Source organism: Alexandromys fortis, unplaced genomic scaffold, assembly GCF_014885135.2.
Source record: "Alexandromys fortis isolate MF-2015 unplaced genomic scaffold, M_Fortis_MF-2015_v1.1 scaffold_14, whole genome shotgun sequence".
Taxonomy (NCBI): domain Eukaryota; kingdom Metazoa; phylum Chordata; class Mammalia; order Rodentia; family Cricetidae; genus Alexandromys; species Alexandromys fortis.
In genome coordinates this window covers 20051077-20075983 of record NW_026067910.1, presented here as the reverse complement: position 1 = coordinate 20075983, position 24907 = coordinate 20051077, and the positions used below count along the sequence as shown (strand labels likewise).

The 24907-nt window shown below is 36.8% G+C and overlaps 1 protein-coding gene across 3 annotated transcripts in view; it reads right to left on the bottom strand.

Annotated features, from left to right (window-relative positions):
• Nucleotides 1-3841: 3841 nt before the first annotated feature.
• Ankrd28 (ankyrin repeat domain 28) overlaps nt 3842-24907 on the bottom strand; it is a 141146-nt gene continuing 120080 nt past the window's right edge. For all 3 annotated transcript variants that reach the window (XM_050138015.1, XM_050138016.1, XM_050138014.1), the window contains exons 15-28: nt 22488-22599; nt 20404-20430; nt 19967-20041; nt 17402-17603; nt 15699-15786; nt 15216-15333; nt 14918-15137; nt 12705-12792; nt 12535-12618; nt 11773-11918; nt 10914-10996; nt 10476-10558; nt 8678-8769; nt 3842-6051 (exon numbers count right to left, since the gene is read on the bottom strand). In XM_050138015.1, the coding sequence (XP_049993972.1) occupies nt 5765-6051; nt 8678-8769; nt 10476-10558; nt 10914-10996; nt 11773-11918; nt 12535-12618; nt 12705-12792; nt 14918-15137; nt 15216-15333; nt 15699-15786; nt 17402-17603; nt 19967-20041; nt 20404-20430; nt 22488-22599 (1705 nt within the window). In that variant the 3' untranslated portion in view covers nt 3842-5764. The remainder of the gene's footprint in view (nt 6052-8677; nt 8770-10475; nt 10559-10913; nt 10997-11772; nt 11919-12534; nt 12619-12704; nt 12793-14917; nt 15138-15215; nt 15334-15698; nt 15787-17401; nt 17604-19966; nt 20042-20403; nt 20431-22487; nt 22600-24907) is intronic.

Here is a 24907-nt window from a genome sequence, read left to right as displayed (position 1 = left end):
GCCAGCATCTCCATCCTCTACTGCTACCAGGAGTCTGAACATTCATCTACATATTCAGCAGCATCTTCTGTCTCCTTACACCAGAAGTATTAGTGTAATCTTTAGTGTATAAACAAGCGACCTTCTCATCCTCAAGGGCTCTCACACAACAGGATTCCATCAGCATTACTCTCAATTTTTTTTTTTTCTGGCAAGCAATTATCTGGATGTTTTTCTGTCTGACCAAGCACATCACTGTGAGGACAAGTACTTCACTTAGTCCCAGTGAACATTCAGGATTTAAGATCATGCTTTTGACATACTGTGTGCTTTAAAATGTTTGTTGAGTGTGGAAAATAAGCTTTAAAACTGAAAACTTACTTTAGGTTTGAAAAAGAGTAAAGAAGAAATATTTTAAGCTTAAATCACCATTTAAATTTTGTTTTAAAATCTAATTAAAACATCAGACAGAAATATAGTAAACCCATCACCTACAATTAATGCTAAAAGGCATTTTTCTTTCTTTAAAACCAACAACAAACCCAGTAGGCAGAATGCAAGAGTGAGTAACCAGAGGGAAATAAAAAACCACGCAGAGAATGAGGCAGGGATGGAGACAGAAGTGCTGAAGGATGGAGAACCGGCAGTAGACAACATTGTACATAACCATCCTTTCTTATTTTTAAAAGCAGCCACTAGGCAAACTTTATGATCTTTCTTCAGTTTAGCCTCTGCTTTGGAAAGAATGATCACAGTAAGAACTACAGAGAAGACTAGGCTCTTCTCAAGGTTGAGGCAGGCAGAAGTTGGTTCCCTACCTTTGGAAAAGAGTCCAGCCCCATATCCCACCCACACTAGCAGGGAGTTAAGAAAGGAGCATGGTGCAGTATATACTTGTAACTTGTAACCCAGGGAGACGGGGAGATAACAAGGTTGATGTCAATTTAGGATACATAGTAACACCCCATATCCAAGGAAACAAACAGGACAAAGAGCATAAAATCAAAGAAGAAACGGGCATTAAATAAAGACAAGGGCAACCACCAGCTGGCACAAGCATCTCAGGACTGTGACTGTGGGAGCTGCACCCACCAGCATCTCCTATCCTGCCATGCCACTTGTTAAGCTCAATGGGATGGTAGGAGATGTGATATACAGAGTGCACAAATCATGATGGTGTGGTCAGAATTCCTTCCAGGCTCATGAAAACATTACACGTAACTTTTTATATTTCAACCCAGGCTCAAGAGTGAATACAGAAAAAAAGAACGAAGGTCAGCTCCTAAAAGGTGGCAAAGCCCTGCATTGGCCCCAGCTTGAAGCAGTCACTCTAAGAAACCTCTATCGGCCAACCTGCAAAGGAATGAGGCTTGTTTTAAGCAAGGGAGATATAGGGTGCTCAAGAGGCCAACAGTAACTGAGGTGAGCAGGTGGTGGGCTTCCCGGAGCCACTCCATCACAGGGTGATGACACCACATCCTCCCTTACCTCTCTACATCCAGAGCCTCAGTTCCTTTGCAAGTAGCAGGTGTTCAGTAACGGTTGTGACCAAAATTCTGTTTGTTCTAAAAATAGTGACCTATGAGAATAAAACTAAAGGGAACTTAACAATTTTGAAGTCAAGATAAAAACCAGAAAATCAGCAAACATGTTAAGAGACATTAAAGGAACATAGCAATGGAGGACTGCCTGCATTTAAATTCAAGTTTTAAAAACTAACACCCTGTTAAATGCTACTAATAGTACCTATCTCTGTCATAGGGATTAAGGGATAATGCATTTATGACTTTGCCTGCACATGACAGATGCTGTACTGGCTTTTCTATTACTGTTACCTACAGAGATGATTTCAAGAAAGAGTAAAGCTCCCTTTATCTATTGCTCCAACCAGCTATTAATATCTATATTTTGTGCTTGTTCTCTAAACTTCATATAGTTTCTTACAGTCTCACACTCAGGAATGCTAAGTGTTGAAGAGCACTGCATCCCCACATAGCTATCTTCCAAGCACTTTGAGGCCCACTGACTCTGCTTTGGAACCAAGGAAATCACTTAGCCTTTCTTTACCTGCTTAAATCAGACTTGTTCTTGATGTTCAATCTCTCTGCCACCTCCTCCACAAAGCTTGCTCTGTCTTCTTCAAGGTGTCCTGTGTCTGCTTTCTTCAGCAGTTGATCTCAGTCGTATTTTGTCATCTGTTTACACTGTCTCAAGATCAAGCTCGCTGTTGAAGGATACCACCACCATTTTGCCCATTGCTACCCCCAGGTACATAGCAGGGAAGGAATAAATACTTAGTACATTCGAAAGATTCATTTAGATAAATTCGAAAGTCTAATTTTATTAAAAAGTCACTAAATTTTTAAGGACAAAAGTCAGAAATGGGCATGGAGGCACATACCTGGTAATCTCAGCACTTGGAGGTGGAAGAAGAATGACCAGGAATCCATCCTGGACTATTTAAGACCCAGAAACAACCTAAAAAAACACTTGTCTGAAATCCTGCCATAACTTATCACTGTACATTTTAAAGAGAAACATTCTTTACATGTAAAAAAGAAAGACACTTGATTTTTTTTGCATTAAAAATTTTTTATTTCATTTAAAAGATCCAATATATGAAGCCAAATTAACCCCAAATTTATAGCTACATTTAGAGATCCCCTGAACTAAATGGCACTGGTTCGAGGTCACCTATCATCACTATTTCCCCAAAGTTGTTTTTGAGCAAAAGCTGGTATTACTGTAATACATGTATTTCAGATATTACCTTTCACACAGAAGTTAAAGGCTGACAGGCTTTTCCCTTCTGGGTGAGGATAAAAACACCACAGAACCAGGTCCAGTGTTTTTTGCACACTAGGTGTATGTTAACTATAAAGTAACGTATGATGCTGTGCTTTGCTCGTGTATTTACTCCAAATACTGGGGTTGGTCAACACTTTCTGGGACAGTACTTCAGAATTTCCCTCTTCTGGTGCATACCAAAGGAAGTGAGCTGCTCAAGCCAGAGACAAACTTCCGCAAAGCAAAGAACAGCTTTTCTAGTTGGCCAGAGACAGCACAAACCACCTCCAAAATGTTTCCAGTTATGGTATCATTTAGATAAAGTGAGGCAGAATCTATGGTCTCTACATACATATGATGATAAATTAAAAGATGAGTTTGTTACTTTATAGCTACACCTTGGATGTCATTAGATGTGGAGACAGTGTTTAACAAGTCCTTCTGGAGGTCACGTCAGCAAAGGAGTCAACAACCTGTGAAAGAGAAGACGTGGCAGAGGGTGGAAGAGTCAGTCTTCCAACACTCTCCTGAGGACAGAGCTGGGCCCAGGACAGGAGTTACCGGGAGGGAGGCTTCAACTCCGTTAAGGAGCCCTCCTAACAGAGCTGCTCAACAATGAACGCACTGCTTGTGAGGTAGTGTCACTGCAAGTGTTCAAGGTGGAAAGACAACCTTGGAGAAGGGACGCCTGCATTTGTTAAGAGGTTAGACTGGATGAACCTCAGGTCTCTTTCAATTCTGAGATTCTAGAAAATTCCCTCAGGGAATTCAGAAGAGAATTCCTAAAAGGAAAGAGAAAGCACACATATGGTATACTTTTAAAATCCTTTTGAGTTTTTTTTTTTTAAAGGTACAATAGAAAATGTAGTCTAGAGTCTTTAAAATGTATATTTACCCTCCTACCACTATTAGTTAGGAAGGGTTCATTACAACTTCTTTATATATAAAGAAAAGATGGAGATTATAATTTTGTAAATATTTTAGAAAAAAATGTTTAAAATCTAGTAGTCAATGCCCTAGAAACTTTATAGATTTTTAAGTAATATGCACAGATACAAATACATTATTCATTAAATACAACTCACATCTGTGTTTTATTATACTCTAAAATATACAGGAATCTTGATGTACTGAAAGAGTGCAAGTAAATACAGTATTCAAGCAGTCACTATTTCTATGTACATGCTCATTAATTTTTCAAAAAACCCACAAAATTATCAAAGATCAAAATACTGTTCTGTGTTTTCACACTTTATATTCAGAAAAACCAGCTGATAATTTACAATGTCATAAAGTTCCAGTTTCACAATACAAAAAGGATAAGATGAATTGGGTATCATTTTGTTGCAATGTATGGAACTTTATCCGCCTCTATTAAGAACCCCCCTCCCATGTGAAATTATTTTTACTGGGAAAGTGACAGCTATAGTAAAACAGAACCACAGAGAAGTGTTATTTAAAAGCCTAATGTCAGCTCAGCCCCTTCTCTATTACCTGAAAGACAGTCTTCAATTTGGCAGGCAATCTTTCTCCGACAGCAACAAGCTGCAAACATGCTACTCTAGATCTGAGTCGAACCCAAAGCCTGAAGTATTTTAAATTCTGCCCAATATAGAAATGCCTTCCAGGTGACCTGATTCTGTTTATGATAGAAATCATCATCTATAGCAAACTTCAGTACTTCTGAAAATGAAGCCAAATGGTTTGCTGAAATTTATAAAGAAAACAAACACTTGAAGCTAGGCATGGTGGCACACCTTTAGTCCCAGCACTCAGGAGACAGAGGCAGGTGGATCTCTTAAGTTCAATGCCAACCTGATCTACACAGTGAATTTCAGGACAGCCAGAGCGACACAGAGAAACCCTGTCTTAAAAAAAAAAAAAAAAGGAAAAGAAAGAAAACATCTGAAAGCCTTCCTGCTATATTAAACCATGAGAAAGCAGATGTCTTCTGTCACATAAAAACTTTAAAATTCCAGTTTTTATTATACAACTTAAAACCAGCTTTAGATGATCTCTCATAACAAGAATTTAAAATTTTTTATTTTGACTCTTGCTTTGCAAAGCTCAAAGATTAGTAAGTGAAATGAAAGTCCTCCAACCCAAGGTGGAGGTGTGCCACCCTGCAGAGGCTTAACCAGTCCCACTCCCCCAGGACAACTGGGCTACAACAGGTGAAATAATCTGATTTTTAATTTCATCAAAAAAATTTCCCCTATGGAATTCCTTAAATAAAAATAATTCAATTTAAAACCAAACACTCAAAAGTGGGCAGTAGCCCTGACCTGGTCTATATCCACTTACACAGTACCTAGTCAGCTGCTTTTGAATTCTATAAAAACTGGAATCTTAAAATTTTTACGTTAAAAAACCAAAGACATCTGCTTTCTCTCATGGATTAATATAGCACTGCAGGCTTTTTAGATGTTTTCTTTATGAAAATCAACACCAAACCAAATGTTAGCTTCATTTTCAGAAGTATTGGTTTGCTTCCGATGAGGTCTTATTTCACCTACTTCTATTCCACAGACGGCGTTCTAAGAAAAATCTGTACGTTATTTGGTCCTTTGGCAATTTGGTGTGTACATAATGCCTACTATACCAAACTTTATTGCATTTAAATTTAGCTGTAAATTTATGGGTAAAATTTAACCTAGTGTTTTTATCTCTTCCTTTACAGCAGTGTTGCCTGTATAAGCAAGTCAGGGAGCAGTGTCCCAATTTCTGGCACTGAAAAGCCAATTAAACAATCCCACAAAGTAATCGACATCAATGTGTTTTCCATTGGTCAAGTCATTATTAAGATTCTAGAAGCTCCTTTTGCAAAACTTGCCTTTCAGATTCTTCTTCCTAACGTCATCACATTTCTTCTATCCATTCACTGCGTCATCTTTCTTCAGGATGAATTTGTGTATGAGTAAGAAAAGTGCTTTTTTCCTGAAAAAGCCCAGTTTGAAGTTTCAGTGTTAAAACTTCTTTCGACCTTTAGCTCAGCCTTTCAGTAGGTCTCCGAATCAGAATCGTTGAGCTCGTCCACGTCAGTGTACAAGTACTCTTGTTCCCCACCAATGTTGTTGAAACTGCAATAGGAGCTAGGTTCATTCCTCATGATGGGCAAGGCTTCAAAGCTAACTGTTTTTGAGGTGTTGGTATAACGGTTAATGGCATTTAATGTCAGGGATGACAGTGGGCTACTTGACGAGACAGGCATCATGGTGGCCAAAATGAGAGCCAGGCAGTCAGCCACATCCTTATTGGGAGCACAGGCCAAAGCTGGGGTATAGCCTAGGATTCAATTTAAGATATAAAAATTAATATCCTAAGATCCATGAAGCATGAGGTAGTAAGTCTAAAGGTCTTAAACTTTACACATAGATTCTATGGCTTACAACAAATTCTTTCAGCAGATTGAGTCACAACTTTCTAGCAATCAGAAAGAGACATGATCATAAAAACGCAGAGTAGAAGGAGAGTGTTCAAACTGAATAATAAAAGAAGACACTAGGGCCTCATGATGCACACTTTCCCCAACATCTCACAACTCACACACCCAACCCAACTCAGAAAATACTGGGTATTCTTAGAATAAGGAGAAGGAAAAAACCTCAACAAATCCACAGATTAGTCAATCATTTTTGTTTAAAACAGTGAGCCAAGGCTTACTGTCATTCATATCTGTGTAAGTCAACTTTTATATGCTGAGTCTAAATGTGTATATGAACTAAGCATTAAAGAGATATTCATTAACTACATACTAAATGAATTATTAAGAGTCATCTTTCCCTAATATGTTTGTCATTCAGCCTCAGATGAAGACTATGGTAGGTAAAGTACCTTGTGTAAGTACGAGAATCTAAGTTCAATTCCAGAATCCATGTAAGTAAACCAGGGTGTTGTAGGAATTAATTCAGCCAATGCCAATAGCCTTTTAGATACCAGCCCATTAGGGTGTGGTCTAAGGTACTGTAAGCACAGACAGGAAGCATGCTTGGCCCCCTTTTTATCCCTTTCACTTGGTTGGTGGTCAGAGTTCTGTTGGCAGTGGCTTTCTATTGTGAGTGTTCCCCAATAAACATTTGTTAACCTTTACTACAGGTTCTCATGGACCTCCATTCATTGAGCTACACCATGTACTGTGGTGTACACTTATGGATTCCTGAGGTCTACTGGGCAGACATATCCACACAAGAAAAATGATAAACTAAAAAAGCAAATGTTAAAAGCCTGAAATCTAAGACAAATATTTCCTTTTATCTTAGCAGAAAAGCTTCTTCAGATATAAAGTATCCCAATAACAAGAATCAATGGGCAAACAACAGAGAAGCATATGGTACCTTCCTTGGCAAAGAACGAGCCTTGTGGATGAAGGGGGAGAAAATGGTGAGACAATGTGTGATGACATTTCAATTATTCCATATGAAGCTTTGTTTTTACTTGTTTTAAGCCATGTGGAGGCAAAAAGTGCTAATGCCACAGATGTCTTATAGTTTTAGCCTATAGCTTCATTTATTGTTGCACTATCTTTCATATTATTATGCTTACATTTCAGTACCCACATACATATGGATTATAAAAGACTTGTTTTTAAAACAGATTTATCACACAACAAATATTGATACAGTCACCAGCCAGAACAAGAAAGAACACAGAAAGAGAACATTACCAGTACACCACTAATATACTACATGTCTTTTCTTCCTCTACATTGGTAACCATTATCCTGACCTTTTCCTTCTGTGGTAACCATTTCCTTGTTACTTAGTTTTTTTGAACCTAATTTAAATGGAAGCACATAGTATACACATTTTAAAATCAGACTTCTTTTGCTTAATTATGTATGAGACCTAATATTGTAACAAACAACTATAGTCAGCTAATTTTCACTGTTGTATAGTATTCATTAATATGATAATACTGCAATATATACATTTAACTACTACACATCTGGTTGTTTCCACCTCTTCAATATATTTTCATTATTATTATTGTTATGAAGGTGATGATGATGATGAAGGTATTATTAGCCTTCATGATTAAAATACAATTTTTCCCTTGTAAAACTGTCATTTTGCTAAAGGTCAAAGGGAAAACTAGCTGATTTCCTGAAAGAAATGGAAAGAGTGACTGAAGGATGAATATATTTTAATTAAATTAGTTCCTCAAAATGCCCGAGCAAGTACTTTAGTCTCACCTATCTTTTAAGGATCTTCTGAAAATGTGAAGATGCTAGTTACTGTTACCCCAATGCTGGCAAGCAGAGCCAGATCCTTAGACAGGACATGATGAATTAAAAAAGACCAGGTTTAATGAGCCAATCATTCTTGGCTGACCTTTCCAAGTTCCCAGAGGTGAGGTAAGGGGGGGGGGGGAGAGGGAAGGAGGAAGAAGAGGAGGAGGAGGGGGGGGGGGAGGAAGGGAGAAGGAGGAAGACAAATCCAGGGACAGGGAGACCTTCAGGGAAGGAGCCTCCACAGGGGCCAGGAGTCTGGAATGGGGAGGAGTGGGACCAAGGTGGAACTTCCAACTGAACATAGTCTCTAGTAGGAAAAAGTAACAGAATCAATTTAAGAGTAGAACTATTGGCTTTGCCTAAGAATATGATATTTTAGTAGGGCCTTGGTAAATATTTGTTGAAATAACAAAATCTTTGGCTTCCAACTGAGTAATAGCGGTGACCAAATAGTGAACATCAAATCTGGCTTAACAGAAGATACATTAATTCAGAAGCTCACCTACAGATGACTTTCTTGTTTTTTATTCTTATTTATCTACAACAAGGAACTCAATATTTATTTCAACACTTTTCTTTGTGCAATAAAAAAGTACTGAACTTCATTTTACTTCAAAAATACACCATCAAGAGAAAAACTTCTACCAAGAAATTGGTCAAGGGAAGGCACACAGAACTTACCATTTTCATCGACGGCAAGTACACTTGCTCCTTTCCCCAGAAGTTCTTGAACAACCATTGTTAGCCCGTTTCGGGCAGCAACATGCAAAGGCCTGGGGGAGAAAATTTACATATATGTGCAGTGCATGCATAGACACACAGCTGGCTGCAAAGAGCATTTGATCAAGTTGTGAAGATCTAGAGATGAGAATCCAAGACACCCAGTTCTCAAACAATGAAGACAGGAAGGACAGCACCTCAAACATCAGTAGTGGTTTCTTGGCCTCATCAAACCCTTGCACCTTCCAAGACTCCATACTTAAAAAGAGTTAACCAAATAAACTACATTATTTTTTTTTAAATTTCTTATACTTTTGAAGTTTTATTATAATTACATTATTTCCCCTTCCCTTTTCTTCCTCTAAATCCTCCCATATACTCCCATTTTTGTGCTTTTTCAAATTCATTTGCTCTTTTTTTCATTTATTTTTCTCCCATATATATATATATACATATATATATGTGCATATACAGGTATATTACTAAATGTAACTTGTTCAGTCTATATAATACTACTTGCATATACTGTATGTATGTTTTCAGGTCTGACTACTGGTATTGAATTGGTGTGTTCTTCCTTGGAGAAGACCATTTCTCTGTCCTCAGCATTCCTTAAGGAACCAATAGTTCTTTGAAAGGGGTTGACACCTCCTGGGTTTCCCTGATCCACTCTAGCAAGGTTATTGTTGTTGCCCTTATTCAGGTCATGTTTAGGCAGTTATGTTGGCAAGACTTTGAGTGTAGCTTCTGACCTTACCAGAAGACACAGTCTCATAAGACATTCCATGACCCTTTGGTTCTTACCTTCAGTCCCCTCTTTACAATGTTCACTAATCTTAGGTTTAAGTAGCTGTCCACTGGGACTAGGTGAACTACAGCCCTAACTTATTAAGCAATGAAGTGAACAAATATATAATAAAAGCTATAAACAGCAATACTACAAATTTTAATAATCTTTAAAAGATGTTTATTGGCCCCCATGACTAAGATTTGGGCCTTTGAGGGGTTGGAGAGATGGCTCAGTGGTTAAGTGCATTGCTTGCTCTTCCAAAGGTCCTGAGTTCAATTCCCAGCAACCACATGGTGGCTCACAACCATCTGTAATGAGGTCTGATGCCCTTTTCTGGCCTGCAGGCATATACACAGACAGAATATTGTATACATAATAAATAAATAAATATAAAAAAAAATAAAAGATTTGGGCCTTTGAGAGATTTGACTGAACCTACAATGTGAACTATTAAAAGCATTTTTTTTCTTTTTTAAAATCAATGGAAATCGGAAGACAAAGATGGGAGACATGGGCCTATTTTTTCTGCGAGTCAAATTCAAGACTTACTGCTTATTCCAAGAGACTGATTCTTTCTGAAACCTCTTTAAATTTCATACACACACACACACACACACACACACACACACACACACACACACACAGAGAAAGAGAGAGAGAGAGAGAGAGCGAGAGAGCACTTCTCACCTCATTTACTGCTAGTATGAAATGGTATCTTTCAGATGATTATGATAATACACAGACTAGAACTACCATCCTTTAGAAAATTATAAAGTCAACTAAGAAAAAAATCCATCAATGTTGTAAAAGTTTCAATTCAAATATCAAAATTTTAAGTAATAGAGCATTTAGTTATATGATTTACAGTTTGTAACTGATCTATTCTATTGGTCACATTTTAAAAGTGCATTTATCCTTTTTTAGAATTATAGAGATCACTAAGTTTACCCCGATACTCAAAGTACTTACGTTTGCAAGGCTGCATTGGTTGCATTGATGAGGTTTCTATCTGTTATCTTTTCCAGTATTAACAAGGCACTAGTTTCATGACCCTAAAAATGTGGCAAATAGATCTTAAAAACAGTGAACTATTAAGAATAAACATATCAACTCAACTATCTCTAACATATGTACAATATTACACGCATATCACAATTTTTCTAAGATAATGTCTGAAGTGTTTATTCAAAGGTATCAGAAATGTGAATAAAAAACAGGTCAATAATAGCTAAGTATTAAGCTCGTATTTCAAAACCTAGTAAGCCAACACCTCCCACCCCACTCCAGAAACTCAGGGTTAGTAATTTCTTAGGCTTGTTTCTGACTTCTGTTCATTCTAGTGAGCTGGAAAAACTTAATGCTACTCAATAGTAACCATGAAAATATATCCTTAAACTATGTACAAACCTTGCTGCAAGCCAAGTGAAGGGCGGTGTTTTTACTTTTATCTTGTAAAGTCAGGTCTGCACTAGCACTGCTCACCAGCATCTCTGGGAGGAAAAAAATGCATCAATTGTTATGAACATGATTCTTAGACTATCAATAACTTACTGTAGACAGATTAAGACATACAGAAAAAAAAGCCCTCTTGCAAGTAAAATACTATAATACATAACATACACATTATATTACTATGCAATTACACGAAACTTTTATATTCTTATGCAAATCATGTCCTAGCAACAATAACCAACATTTTGGAGTGTTAATGTTCAAAGTTTTATATGCCCTGGACTTACAGGCTATCTTTAACCCTCACATCAATCTTTTAAAGTAGATGCTGTCATTTTGCTCATTTTATAAGTGAAAAAAGTGAGGTAGGAGAGGTCACTTAAGATCTAGGACTCACACTCATGCAGTCTGATTCCACAGCCTGTGTTGTATGAGGTTAAACCACCTTGATTAAAAAAAAAACTTTTCGGTCAGTAAGGGCAATAAACCAAAATGAAAATGTGGAATTTGGTGAGATAATTCATGGAAGTCAGAAGGGTTGGGATCTAAGTTACACATACAACAGAATTCATACTAAGCTTAAAAAAAAAAAAAAAAAAAAAAAAGCAACATGGGTTGTGATTTACTACCTAGCCCAGAGTGTCCTTACGCTTGTGATCTTCTGACAGGCTCTTTGGTAGCTGAGTTTATAGGTGCACACTAAGCCAGGTTCTAAACAACTTCTCTTTTCTTATGGAGATACTATGCAGCCAAGGCTGACCTCACACTCAGAGGCAGTCCTACTGCCTTGGCCTTCTCTAAACAGTGTCTTTACCAACTGTATTGGTTTGTCCATTTTCTGCAGCCATCATGAGGGGTGTTTTTCCAGTAGAGTCCACGGAATTGACTTGGGCGTTATGGCTGAGCAGCAGCTGTAAACACTCTACGTGGTCTGTGAAGGCAGCGGCATGGAGTGGGGTTCTGGGACAGAGAAATACACAGCGGAAGCTGAGTAGCACACACACCGGAAAATTACTCCTCAATTCAGGACAAAAAATTTTCAAGGGTTTATCTAGTAGGTTATAAAAGATTGCTAAGATACAAATTGTGGGACCCTCAACACAAATAAGTTCAGTGGAACTAACAAATTTCTACTTTAGATATGTATACTTGACACAATCTATTTTAAACTATAACTTGCCTAAAAAAAGGATGAGCTATATAATACTATTAACATTATATTGTTAAAGAAAACTTAAAAGGACAAATAATTTACTCCAAAATTACTACATATTACAATTGCTAGACTCTTCTCTCAGCCTTTAATCTAATTTAGAGAAATATGAACAATTTTATTTGGGTTTAAAATCATACTTTTTAAATCAGGAGAGTAACATTTATATTTTAAAATAAGTTGATAAAAAAATTAAATGCCCTAATAATGCAAAGAACTTATGACTTTATAATAATTTACAACATCTGCAAAGTCTTGTTTTCAATTAGATATGAGTTCTCTATAAACTCTCAAACAGATGGTCAAATTACAGTGCTTTCTCTTATGTAAAGAAACACTGTGTGTTACTAACTGGAATCCTACCTTCCCTTTGAATCTGTGGCATTCACAATGTTGGCTCCTAAGGTATCAATAAGCATCTCAGCAGCACCTTCATTGTCATTGATCCTGAAAAAGGTACAAGATGGTAAGTCCATGGTAACAGTGTTTCTTAAAACACTGAAAGGAATTTGATTCACTATGACTTTACTTACACAGCACAATGCAATGGACTAAAAGCATTCCCATCTATTTTCTGGAAAACATCCTGTTCTAAAAGTAGTTCCACACATGTCTCATGACCTAATACGGACATAAGAACCAGATATTAAAATCCAAGAGATACTTGCAACAATCTCAAATACACAGAAGAATCTAGAAGGGGACTGTTTAAAAAGACTCTGTTATATCCCATCTTCACTCTTTTTAGACCATAACCAGTGATCTCAAGAGTGCTATGTTTCCAGGCACATACAATTGCCTAAACACTTATTTTTTCTTTTTACAATTCAAATGGTATACTTTGTTCTGCAACTTTCCTTTTCAATTAATAAACTGTATGCATCTTCTATAATAGCATGCATAGGACAATTTCCCAAAACACTGTATTGTGAAAAAGGAAAATATTCTGAGAGAAATAGGCAGAAAGCTTTTTTAAAAAGCAGCTTTAAAACATAAAACAAAAATCCAACAAAACAATAAATCCCAACAAAAACTAGTTTTTCTTAACCTAGGAGTTGGGTTCCAGGAAGCAAATTTAGGTTGTCAGGCTTGGTGGCAAGCACCTTTACTTGCTAAGTCATTTTGCAGGTCCCTTAACGTTGCTCTTGTAAAGATTTTTAAACTTTTCAAGTCCCATTAACAATGCAGGTATCATCAATAGCTGTAACCACAAAGCCTGAGACCAAGGGCTAGAGATCCACTATCTGAGTTATAGAGTACTTTATCTGCTATCTCCAGGGATTAGCACTGGGTAGAACCAAGCTACAATCTAAATACAGTCTCATTATTTCTCCTAGTATTTCAGAAAGTTCTTTCTCTCTCCTTTCTTCCTCCCTTCTTTCCTTTCTTTCTTTCGTCCTTCCTCCACCCCCCTCCCTTTTTTTGAGACAGGGTTTCTCTGTGTAGCACTGGCTGTCCTAGAAGGCACTCTGTAGACCAGGCTGGCTTTGAACTCACAGAGATCCGCCTGTGTCAAGTGCTGGAATTAAAGGCCTGTGCCACCACTGCCTGGTTCAGAAAGTTATTTCTGAGGGTGCTTAAGAACATCAAGTTGATTAGTTGTTGAAAGGAACAATAAATTGAAATTCTGGACTTTAAGCTTAGTAAGTTTATAGTCAATTATTTTCTAAAACCTGGTCATCATTTCATTGAGAGAAAAGCTTGTTTTGATTAGAGTACTTCCATTTTTCTGTACAAAAATTACTAATCAGTTAAACCATTTAATGTATTCCACTTATGTAATGTCAAATTATAAAGGAGGCATTTGGCTAAAAATATGGCATTAATTTTAGACTGCATAGTCTGTTACAGCGTGAACTAACATTACATTTCTTCTAGCTCAATTCAGAATCACTACAATTTTGCTTTTCTAAAAAAAAAAAAAAAAAAATCAGACCCATTTGTTTTTTATTTTTTTTGTTTTGTTTTTAATGGCAACCAGGCATAATGTTGGTGTAAAATTCTGTTTCTATGAGAGTAAACCTCCAAAAGACAAGTAAATGCTCTACCTTGGGAAATACACTTCCTGTATAACATGGAATGTCACTGATCACTTCAAAAAAAAAAGAAAAAAAACCACCCAATAAAAATTCTGCCTTCAACGGACAGTGGTGGCACACGCCTTTAATCCCAGCACTTGAGAAGCATAGGTAAGCGGATCTCCTTTTGTGGCCAGCCTGGCCTACAAAGTTTCAGGACAGCCAGGGCTACATAGAGAAACCCCCTCTCGAAACCCACCACCCCCCAAAAAAATTTGCTTAAAAAGTTTATCTTGCTGATTTTTACATAAAATTCACATTTGTGGATACTTTCTCAGGTTATTAGACTCATAAAATGTTAATTCATAGTATAAAAACAAATCAAACTTCAATGACAATATACAGCAATTCTTTTGATTCAGGTACAATCTTTGGCTACTCTACTATACCCATTAAACATCAATTCAAGAGAGCTGAAAGCAAAAGAACATAAAGGCTTATCTCAAACACTTGAAAATTAATGACCTGTCTTTAGCATAATAAAGGACAGGAGTAAGATACAACTAGAGAGTAGATTATTCCTAGTCTTTCCACTAATCCTACATTTTAAGCCCGACTTATAAATATGCTACTGTCATCAATACCACAATGTATTTTGAGCTGCCTGTTTATACTTATTAGTACCTAGTAGGCAGGCACTCAGTGCAGGTTTTTATCAGATACTTAACCATTGTAGCAAGCCCAGTGAAGTGCTGTATACCCATGATTGTCTAGTACGGCTAGATTTGCATCTATGGATGCTGCTGACTGCAAAAGGGCTCCTAGAACTCCAATGTGTCCACAGGCAGCTGACAAGTGTATAGGTGTCCGACCCCTGCTGTCCCGTAGTAAGCACTTAGCACCATGTTGAAGTAATGCATCTACACATTCTTCATGGCCTGTAACTGCCTGCAAAACAATTTGGGTGTATTAAATACATTATGTGGGCACCATGGACCAAATTTAGTTAATTTAATTTTGGCTTACCCCTCTATGCAATGCTGTCCTTCCCCACTTATCTTTGGCATCTACGTTTGCTCCTTTGTTCAGTAGTGAATATACACAGTCTGTGTGTCCATTGAGAACAGACAGCATTAGAGGTGTCCTGAGCAGGAACAGAATCAGGTTTAGTGTTATCACTTACAGAACTCTAAAACAGCAATGATGTCATGGCTTATTTTCTATATATGCACTATCGTGACATAACTTTTTATGTGTTTAAAAGAAAAACTAAATATATGCTTGCCTTTCTCCAGTATACAAACTATTACAAATTTACTAAAATAGGGGCCAGAGTATTAGAACATCTAGTATTTTAACAACAATCAAAGGCAAGGTATAGTGTACTCATGCCTGTACCCAGCATTAAAAAGGGTGAGGTGGTAAGGTAGTAAGATTGTAAAATGGAGGAGTACCAGGGCTATATTGTAAGACATAAAAAAAGTTAATCTAAAAATCATTCAAACTTACTGTCCATTTCCATCTTGAATATCTACTGCATTCTGTGGTTCTGCATTTCCTATTAATAACCGTAAGCATTCCGAATGGCCATTTGTTGCTGTAAATCAAAAATTTTAAATAATTTTAATATACATCATTAAACAAAAATATATTAGATAGCACATCTTTTAGAATATAATTTGGGGACAGTTTTACTGAATTCAATAAGCAGAACAACAACTATGTGTATAAAGAAGGTTTTATACTGTATTTGCTATTAAGGGACTTGTCTGCACACAGCAAGCAGAATGCATATACTGCCCCCACCCCTTCATCCTCCCTCATGTTAACAGAATCCTCATTTTATTTAGCTTGCCACTAGAAGAATTAAAGGCATGTGTTACACTGCCCAGCTGACTCTATTTTATTCACACCACTTGACAGTTTCTACAGACATCTTTATCTGAGAGTTTAAATGCTTGTTATTTGTCTCTAAACCTTGCCTGAATAACAAATACTTCTTAAAAGCTGCGCTGGGATCAACAGTTAGTGTGTTCTATATTTCTATAGTCTTCTAAAATGCATCTTTCCCCCAAAACAAGTACAAATCAAGTCATATATTTGAATGGGTTCTTAATGTTCCATAAACAAAGTGAACTGAATCTGGTCACATAAGATTGGAACTAAGAAAAACACTTGGCTACTATTTTTCAGTTGTACCAGTATTGGTTATTGAAAATGAGTACTGTGCCTTGTAGTAATTCTTATAAAGAATTGGGAAATTTATGTCTTCTATTGATATACTGTTGGTACTAAGTCATTTCTATAATTGTTCTCTTTCCCCTTGCCAATCTTTTTCCTACATACCAACAACTTGGTTACACATCCCTGCATTTTTTAGTACACTGGCAAAATTATGAAACTACAACTTGGGGTAGTTCTTGCAGAAGTTAAAATTTTGTGAATATTTTTCTGAGGGTTTAATGCAGTAACCAGTAAAATAGTAAAAGAGACTTATTAGGGCTAGAGAGATGGCTCAGTAGCTAAGAGAGCTTCTGCTCTTGCAAAGGACCCAGGTTTGATTCCTAACACTGACATGATGGCTCACAACCATCCACAACTCCAATTCTGGGAGATGTAACACCTTCTTCTGGCTTTCTTGAGCACCAGGCACACATGTGGTACACACATATATCTGCAGGCAAAACACTCATACACATGGAATTCAAATAAGTCTTAAAAAGAAAAAGACTTATTTTTAAAACATTAATGATTTGCCATGAAAGCACATGTTAATCTAAAATATTTCATCAGAAAGAAATAAAAGATACCTATTGAATTCGAGGCTAGCCTGGTCTATAAATTTTGTTCCAGGACAGCCAGGGCTACAAAAAGAAACCCTGCCTCAAAGAACAAAACAAGAAAGAAAGAAAAAAAAAAGAAAGAAAAAGAAAAAGAAAGAGAGAAGGAAGGAAGGAAGGAAGGAAGGAAGGAAGGAAGGAAGGAAGGAAGGAAGGAAGGAAGTAAAGAGTACAAAACACTAAACTCTGGTGATAACCTAAGTATTTTATTTCATAAATCCAATCCTAAAGGTATGATTTTATAAAAGTGTTGCTTTTCCTTCAGAATACAATAATTTGACTACTTAACATAAAAAGTAAACACAACTACAGTATCAGTATGAAAAAGTACATTAGGATTATAAACATTATCAAGTATAATATTTGGCATACCTGCTGCATGGATAGGTGTTCTCTTCAAAACATAATCTTTTACGAGGATTGAAGCTCCCTGATTAATGAGTACATCCACACATTCAACATGGCCCTTAAATGCTGCAAGATCTAAGGGTGTTCTACCACTACTATTTCTTACATCAAGATCTAACAAAGATTGTACCAACACTTCCAGGGCTTGGTGATGACCATGATAGGCCTAGAAATAAAAATATATAAATTAAAAAAATACATATTTAGACCAACTCCCCAATTAGGTTTCTATTTCTCTCTTTCTCTATTCTGGGAATATAAACTAAGTATTTGTGCATGCCAGGTAAGTAAGCAAGTTTTACCACTGAGTTACATGCCCAATACACTAATGTTCTGGAAAATGTAAGCAAATTCATTTTTAAAAAAGATTTATTTATTAAGTATATAGTGCTCTGCCTCCACGTATGCCTGCACACCAGAGGAGGGCACCGGATCTCATTACAGATGGTTTTGAGGCACCATGTGGTTGCTGGGAATTGAACTCGGGACCTCTGGAAGTGCAGCCAGTGCTTAATGGCTGAGCCATCTCTCCAGCCTGCAAATTCATTTTTACACTGTTACAACAGAGATAATACAAATTTTTATATTGAGAAGTCAGGAAGTTTAAATCATAGATTTCTTTTCCATAAGAATCACCAGCACTCTCCCATATAAAGAAACATATATTCTGTAAATAACAAAGCCTCAAATGGCAGGAGGTAACAATGCCTGAATCACAGCAGGCATGGAAGCTCTGGCTGTGAAGTTGGTGACAAGAAAGTGTTCCAGACAGTTCACCTTGAACAATGACACTGCACTGGACACTCTACAGGAAATAAAGCAATAAACTTCAAAGGACAATAAAGCAGTTATTTCTTGGGCAAAATGTCCAAAAATTGGGCCAGTGAAATGGCTTAGTGTGTAACAGCACTTGTTCTGCAAGCCTGGTGACTTAAGTTCAATTTCCAGAACTCATGTAATGGTAGGACACAATCAAAGTCATTTAGGAGATAGTCTGAAAACGGGGTACAGAGAGTTCAGGGTGTCCACTGTAAAAGCAAAGAAAAAGTCAGAAAGTACAAGCAAAAAGAAAGGTTGGCTTTGCTGGAAGTTTATCTATAAGCTGAACTATCTCAAAGATAACGAGTGTAGACAATAGAATTAATTTTAGGATCACACCCAATTTTATATGGCAATATTAGGTGGAAGAACTCATGCTACTCTAAGAATGAACTTTGAAGAATTTCACTGGATACACAGAAGATAGTATNAACAAACAAAGAAAGAAAGAAAGAAAGAAAGAAAGAAAGAAAGAAAGAAAGAAAGAAAGAAAGAAAGAAAGAAAGAAAGAAAGAAAGAAAGAAAGAAAGAGGAGAGAAAATGAAGACTAGGAGTCATGATGCTTTTTTATAGGGCTCTTCTCCTTATCACTCCCTTCTACAAGACTGAAGGAAAAGCCTGTGTCTAGCACCAACATTAGGAAGAAATAACATTTTCCTTAAACTTCATTCCATTGTCTCACTATAAGGTTATCTGAAAACCTGAGTTTAAAAATAATAATTTAAAAAACTAACTAATTTCTAAAAGTCTCTTAGGATTAGATATAAAATGTTAAAATTGTAATATAATCACATTTCATTGAATTTAATCATTAAATTGCAAAACTGTCTATTTCAGCTTAAAAACCTAACACACCAGCACTTACATATTCAAGAGATGAAGCAACACTAAGTGTCCATTGATAAGCTGATTGAATATAAACTGCAATATGAACATAAGTAAGCTCAAAAGTAAAGGAACTGCACAGGGATGAACTTTGGGGAACATATATTAAATAAAATAAGACACGCCAAAAAATTCAAACGAGAGATACTGTATTTATTAAGATAAAAAGTTACAGAACATGTACAAAGAAATAGATTGCTGAACTTTTAGTGGTCCTGTTAAATGAAGCACTATTCTTAAGACCAGAGGTCACATAAACAGTTAGTGATGGGTCCTGGTCTCTTGGTGATCAAAGTCCTCTACAGAAATGGGCTTGAGAATAAATTCTTTCAGTATAGAAAAGCTAAGACGGGTTTTACTTAATATTTCCTAACCTCTCTGTCGTGGTGACTGACACTCGGAGGAATCTGAAAATGGATGGGAGATGATAGCGCATACACCCAAATCCTGTAGCGATGAACAAGTGAAACAGCACTGACCTTACAGTTAGCCAGCATCCATGGCCATGAGCAAGCCAACAGTTGCTGAAATTTACAGAATTGTGTGGTTTATATAATCTGTTCAACAAATTACAGTCCTACTATGGTAGCAATTTACGTCAAAGTCAGATTTTCTCACTGAAAAGCAGGGCTTGAGGAAACCAAGGACTAAGACTTAAGAGGAAAGTAAGAAGCAGATAACCAAGAATGTACTAAACAAGTTTCTGGATTAAAAAAGTTCTTTAATTCTTAATTCCATGATAATGACTACACCAATCAACACAACTATATACCAGAGATCCATAGTGAAGCAACCATTAAACTTAGCTATGAAGGCAGTACTTACAGCCAAATGTAAAGGACTTATTGTCGCTCTATTATCTGAATCACTCAACATATCTGTTCCCGAGGTTTCCATTAACTGAAAAAAGGAGAGGCCATTTAAAAATGATAGAAATGATACTTTTAAATATATCAGTAGTAGTTATCCCTCCTATCCCTCACTCCATTTTAGAGTATGTCAATAACTCAGCAAATTCACAAAACAGCATAATCACAAAAGCATAGTAAGAATCACAGACTCTGAGCTTTATCAACCAGGTGTTTGGAGAAACATTCTTCCACCAGGTAAATACCTTCCTTTCTTGAATATACATTCTTGTCATTGTCTTTGGTATCAGGGGTATGATGTGAAAATATGTCTAACTTTAGTTTTAATGAGAATAAAGAAATACACTATTTTAAATGTTTTTTTTTTGAGGGGGGAAATCAATTAATACTTACAACATCCAAAGGAGTTTCACTTGCAATCTGAAATAAAAGAAATGACATTTTATGAAGTTACTCATATATATTAAGATGTTTAACATTTTTATTGATATAGGGCTTTGTTAGTTTCTGTTTTAAACCCATGATTTCTTTGCCTTCAAAAAGAAGTCTTTTACACAGACAACAAGTCACCAAACAAAGCCTATAATTTAATTCTAAAGATGCATAGTAACCTATGAAATTATGGGTTATTTTTACAGTTGCACAATAATGGCTATATGAAATACGTTGATCTTCTTAGATGCCTTCCTTGAGTTTTATTTCCTACTGAAGGGAAGCAATGCTTATACATGTCTATAAAGGCAGCTTTGACCTAAACAAGAAGTATATGCACTGCAGTATATTTTAACTCATTTCTTCCTTTCCAGTTTGGCAAAGAAGGGTTTTGAATCGTGTATATTCTAGGACAAGACTATGGTTGAAATTCAAACTTCCTTTGCAAAAGCAGATTGTCCTTTATTAAGAAGAACTGGGAAACAAAAGGACTTTGCATAGTTCTCTAAACACATGAGGGAAATGTAACTCCCTCAGGGGATTTATTTTTTTCAAGTAAGCCACGGTTACAGCCACTTTGGATGTCAGTGTAGCGATTTCTCAGAAAATTAGGAAACAACTTTCCTCAAGACCCAGTAATACCACTTTTGAGTTTATAGCCAAAGGATACCCAATCGTGCCATAAAGACATGTGCTCAACTATGTTCATAGCAGCATTGTTTGTCATAGCCAGAACCTGGAAACAACCTAAATGCCCCTCGATTGAAGAATGGATAAGGAAAATGTAGTACACAATGGAGTACTACTACACAGCAGAAAAAAAGAATTACACCTTGAATTTTGCAGGAAAATGGATAGAGCCAGAAAACATTTTGAATGAGGTAACCCAGACCCAGAAAGACAATCATCACATGTACTCATTCATAGGTGGTTTTTAAACATAAAGAAAACCAGCCTACAAACCACAATCCCAGAGAACCTAGACAACAATGAGGACACTAAGAGAGACATACATAGATCTAATCTACAAGGAAAGTAGAAAAGGACAAGATCTCCTGAGTAAATTGGGAGCATGGGAACCTTGGGATAGGGTTGAAGGGGAGGGGAGAGGCCGAGAGGGGAGCAGAGAAAAATGTAGAGCTCAATAGAAATCAATAAAACTAAAAAGGGGAGAGAAATATTTATTTAAAGGGGTAGAAATAAATGCAATAGACCTAGAAGTTGAGCGATACGAAGATTTGAAGGCTGGCATATAGCTCAGCTGGTAGTGTGCTCACATGAATGAAATCCCCAGACCACATAAACTAGGTGGGATGGTTCAAGCTCAGGATTCAGAATGTGGAGGCTCAGAAGTTCAAGGTCATCCTCAGTTACACAGCTAGTTTGAGGCCAGTCTTGCGATATGCGACCATCTCAAGAAACAACATTTTCATAGTCTTCTTCAAAAATTAATCTGCTTTTTTTTGAGGAAATTTCTATGTTGTCCTGGATTCAAGTCAGTGTCCTTCCCCAGCCTCCCAAGTAGGACTGCAGAGATGTACCCCTGTGCCTGACTCCCCTCAAGAGATGAAATCATTTAGACAGTATCTCACCAGGCCCAAATTTACAATATTTCTGCCTTAATTTTTTAAGGATTAGGATTATAGGTATGTGCTACCACACTGGATTCAGTGGCTTGTTTTTCCTTTTTGTTGTTGTTTGGTTTGGTTTTTCGAGACAGGTTTTCTCTGTTTAACAGCGGTTGCTATCCTAGAACTAGTTATTATAGACCAGGCTGGCCTCAAACTCACAGAGATCCCTCTGCCTCCCAAGTGCTGGGATTAAAAGTGTCCGCCACCACTGCCCTGCTGTTTTTCCTTTTTCAAAAGGAAATTAGAGAATGAGAGGTATCTTACTGAAGCAACTATGAATTTAAGAGGGAAATGGAGTATGAAAATGTTAAAGAACAAAACTAAATGTTTGCTGGACTACTTAGTCTCATTTTAGTTATATTACTAAACTAAAAAACTCACACTAGTTCTGTCATGAGAATTTATAAATCTTACCAGTTGAAGACACAGACGGTGACCATAAGCAGCTGAGTAATGAACTGCATTGTATCCTTGTTTGTCCCGGATTCCAGGATTTGCATCATTTCTTAGTAAGTATTCCAGGCACCTATATATAATAACAGCAAAAATGAAAATTCCAAATTTTACATTTAAATATATTATAAAAAATACCACAAACCCACAAAATCACATGCCAAAATTAACAAGGCTTAAAGAAAGACTATAAAACTCAATAAACTTTTCTATACTGTAGAATATTCCATTATACTGCGTGAGCATATATAACTGTGACTGGTTTAATAAAGAAGCCGACGGACTAGGTGAGAGAATCAGACGAAGAGAATGGTGTGAAGAAGGAGGAGGAGGGGAGTCTCGAAGAGACGCCATAAGACACAGAGTGAACAGGGTGGGAAGTATATACATTAGATTAACGAGCCTCAAGACAGCACAGACATTAATATAAATGGGCTAATTTAAGTTATAAGAGCTAGCTAACTGGGTGGTGGCGGGACATGCCTTTAATCCCAGCACTTGGGGGGCAAAGGCAGGCAGACTTCTGTGAGTTCTAGGCCAGCATGGTCTATAAGAGCTAGTTTCAGGGCAGGCATCAAAGCTACATAGATAAACACTGTCTGGAAAAAAATAATAAACAAACAAACAAATAAAACAAAGAGCTAGCTTTGAGTTATTAATTATAAATGTCAGGCTTATAAGTCTCTATGTGGTTGTTTGGGAGTGGCTGGTAGAACAAAAAAGTCTGCCTATATTATACAGTAAGAACCATTTGGAATGAAAGCTGGAGCTTCATATTCGCTTTTTATATATACTTTCAGTACTGAATATATTTTTTATATAGTTATCCACCTACATTTTGTTTATACATTTGGGACGAGGTTTCTCTATGTAGATCTGGCTGTCCTAGAACTTTCTATATAGATCTCGAACTTAAGAGATCTTCCTGCCTTTGCCTCCTACCATGCCTGACCTTTCCACCTACATTTTAAACAAATGATGGTAATTGTTGCTGTGGGACAATGGTCTTGTACCCTGTAAAGATTTGTTACTTGTATTTTAATAAAATGCTGATTGGCCAGAAGCCAGGTAGGAAGTATATGTGGGGTGGCCAAGCAGGAAGTAGAGATGGGGCAATGGGAACAGGAGAATTCTGGGAAGAGGAAATGGTCAGTCTGCAGTCGTGATCCAGGCACAGAGAAAACAAGATGAGAATGCGTTGCTTATAAAAGGCACCAAGCCACATGGCTAATAGATAAGAATTATAGGCTAATATAAGTTACAAGAGTTAATAAGAAGCCTGAGCTAATAGGACAACCAGTTTATAATTAATATAGACTTCTGTGTGTTTCTTTGGGACTGAAAGGCTGAGGGACCAGGCAGGACAGAAACCTCTCTTAACAAATTGTTCTCTTCTTGTCATTAAATTTTTATATGCATGGTCACATAATGTAAGTATTATGTCCAAGATATAACTGCTTGGTTTTTTTTTTTGGTCAGGCTTTTAACATGAAAGGGCTCGTTTACATAACTATTTGGGAAGAAGTATAAATGACCACTGGTTTCATACAACAGGGCTATTATATATGTCAGATACAACTACACATCAGGCGGTAAGTCTGTTAATTGTCTTTACTATCATTTTCTTAACTTGGTCTAACTCTCTAAACCTAAAAACTTAATTTTGTTTCCAAAGTACAGGCTAAATTAATGCATAAAAATTTTATGTAACTATAATATACTGCTTTTATGTTTCATTAAATCTTCATGATACAAGGCTTCTAACAATATAAAACTCACAAAAGCTTTACCAACCTGATATTATCCAATCTACAGCTGGTGTAATGTTTTGTAAGCTGTTAAGCCATACATAACAAATTTGCAAACTACTATCTAGTAGCAGTATATAAGAGCATGCTCTGCTAATTCAAATAGTGTTCTATTAAGACTAAAACTGGACTTGCTAAAACTTGGTCCCAAAGTGTCTTTGAGTACTGACTGCCAACCCCACAACCTCATGAGATTGTATCATATTAAGGTATCTGCACGTGTGTGCAGGTGTTATTTACTCATTCATATAAAGGCCATTATACATTCATAAGATAGCCAGGTATTTTAGCTTTGTAGTTTTAAAAACGTAATGTGTGTCTATGTGTAGGTATGCACACTGTGATGCTAACCTTATTTTTTTCAATTTATGCATATGTACAGACCAGACGAGGGCATTTTACTACTTTTCTGCCTTATTCCTGAAACAGGATTTCTCACTGAATCTGGAGCTTGCTACTTTTCAGCTAGGCTAGTGGCTAGCAAGCTCTAGTGATCCTCCTGTCTCTGCCTTCTACCCCCAGACCTGGTTACAGGTGTGTGTAGCCATGTCTAACTTTTCATATGGGCAATAG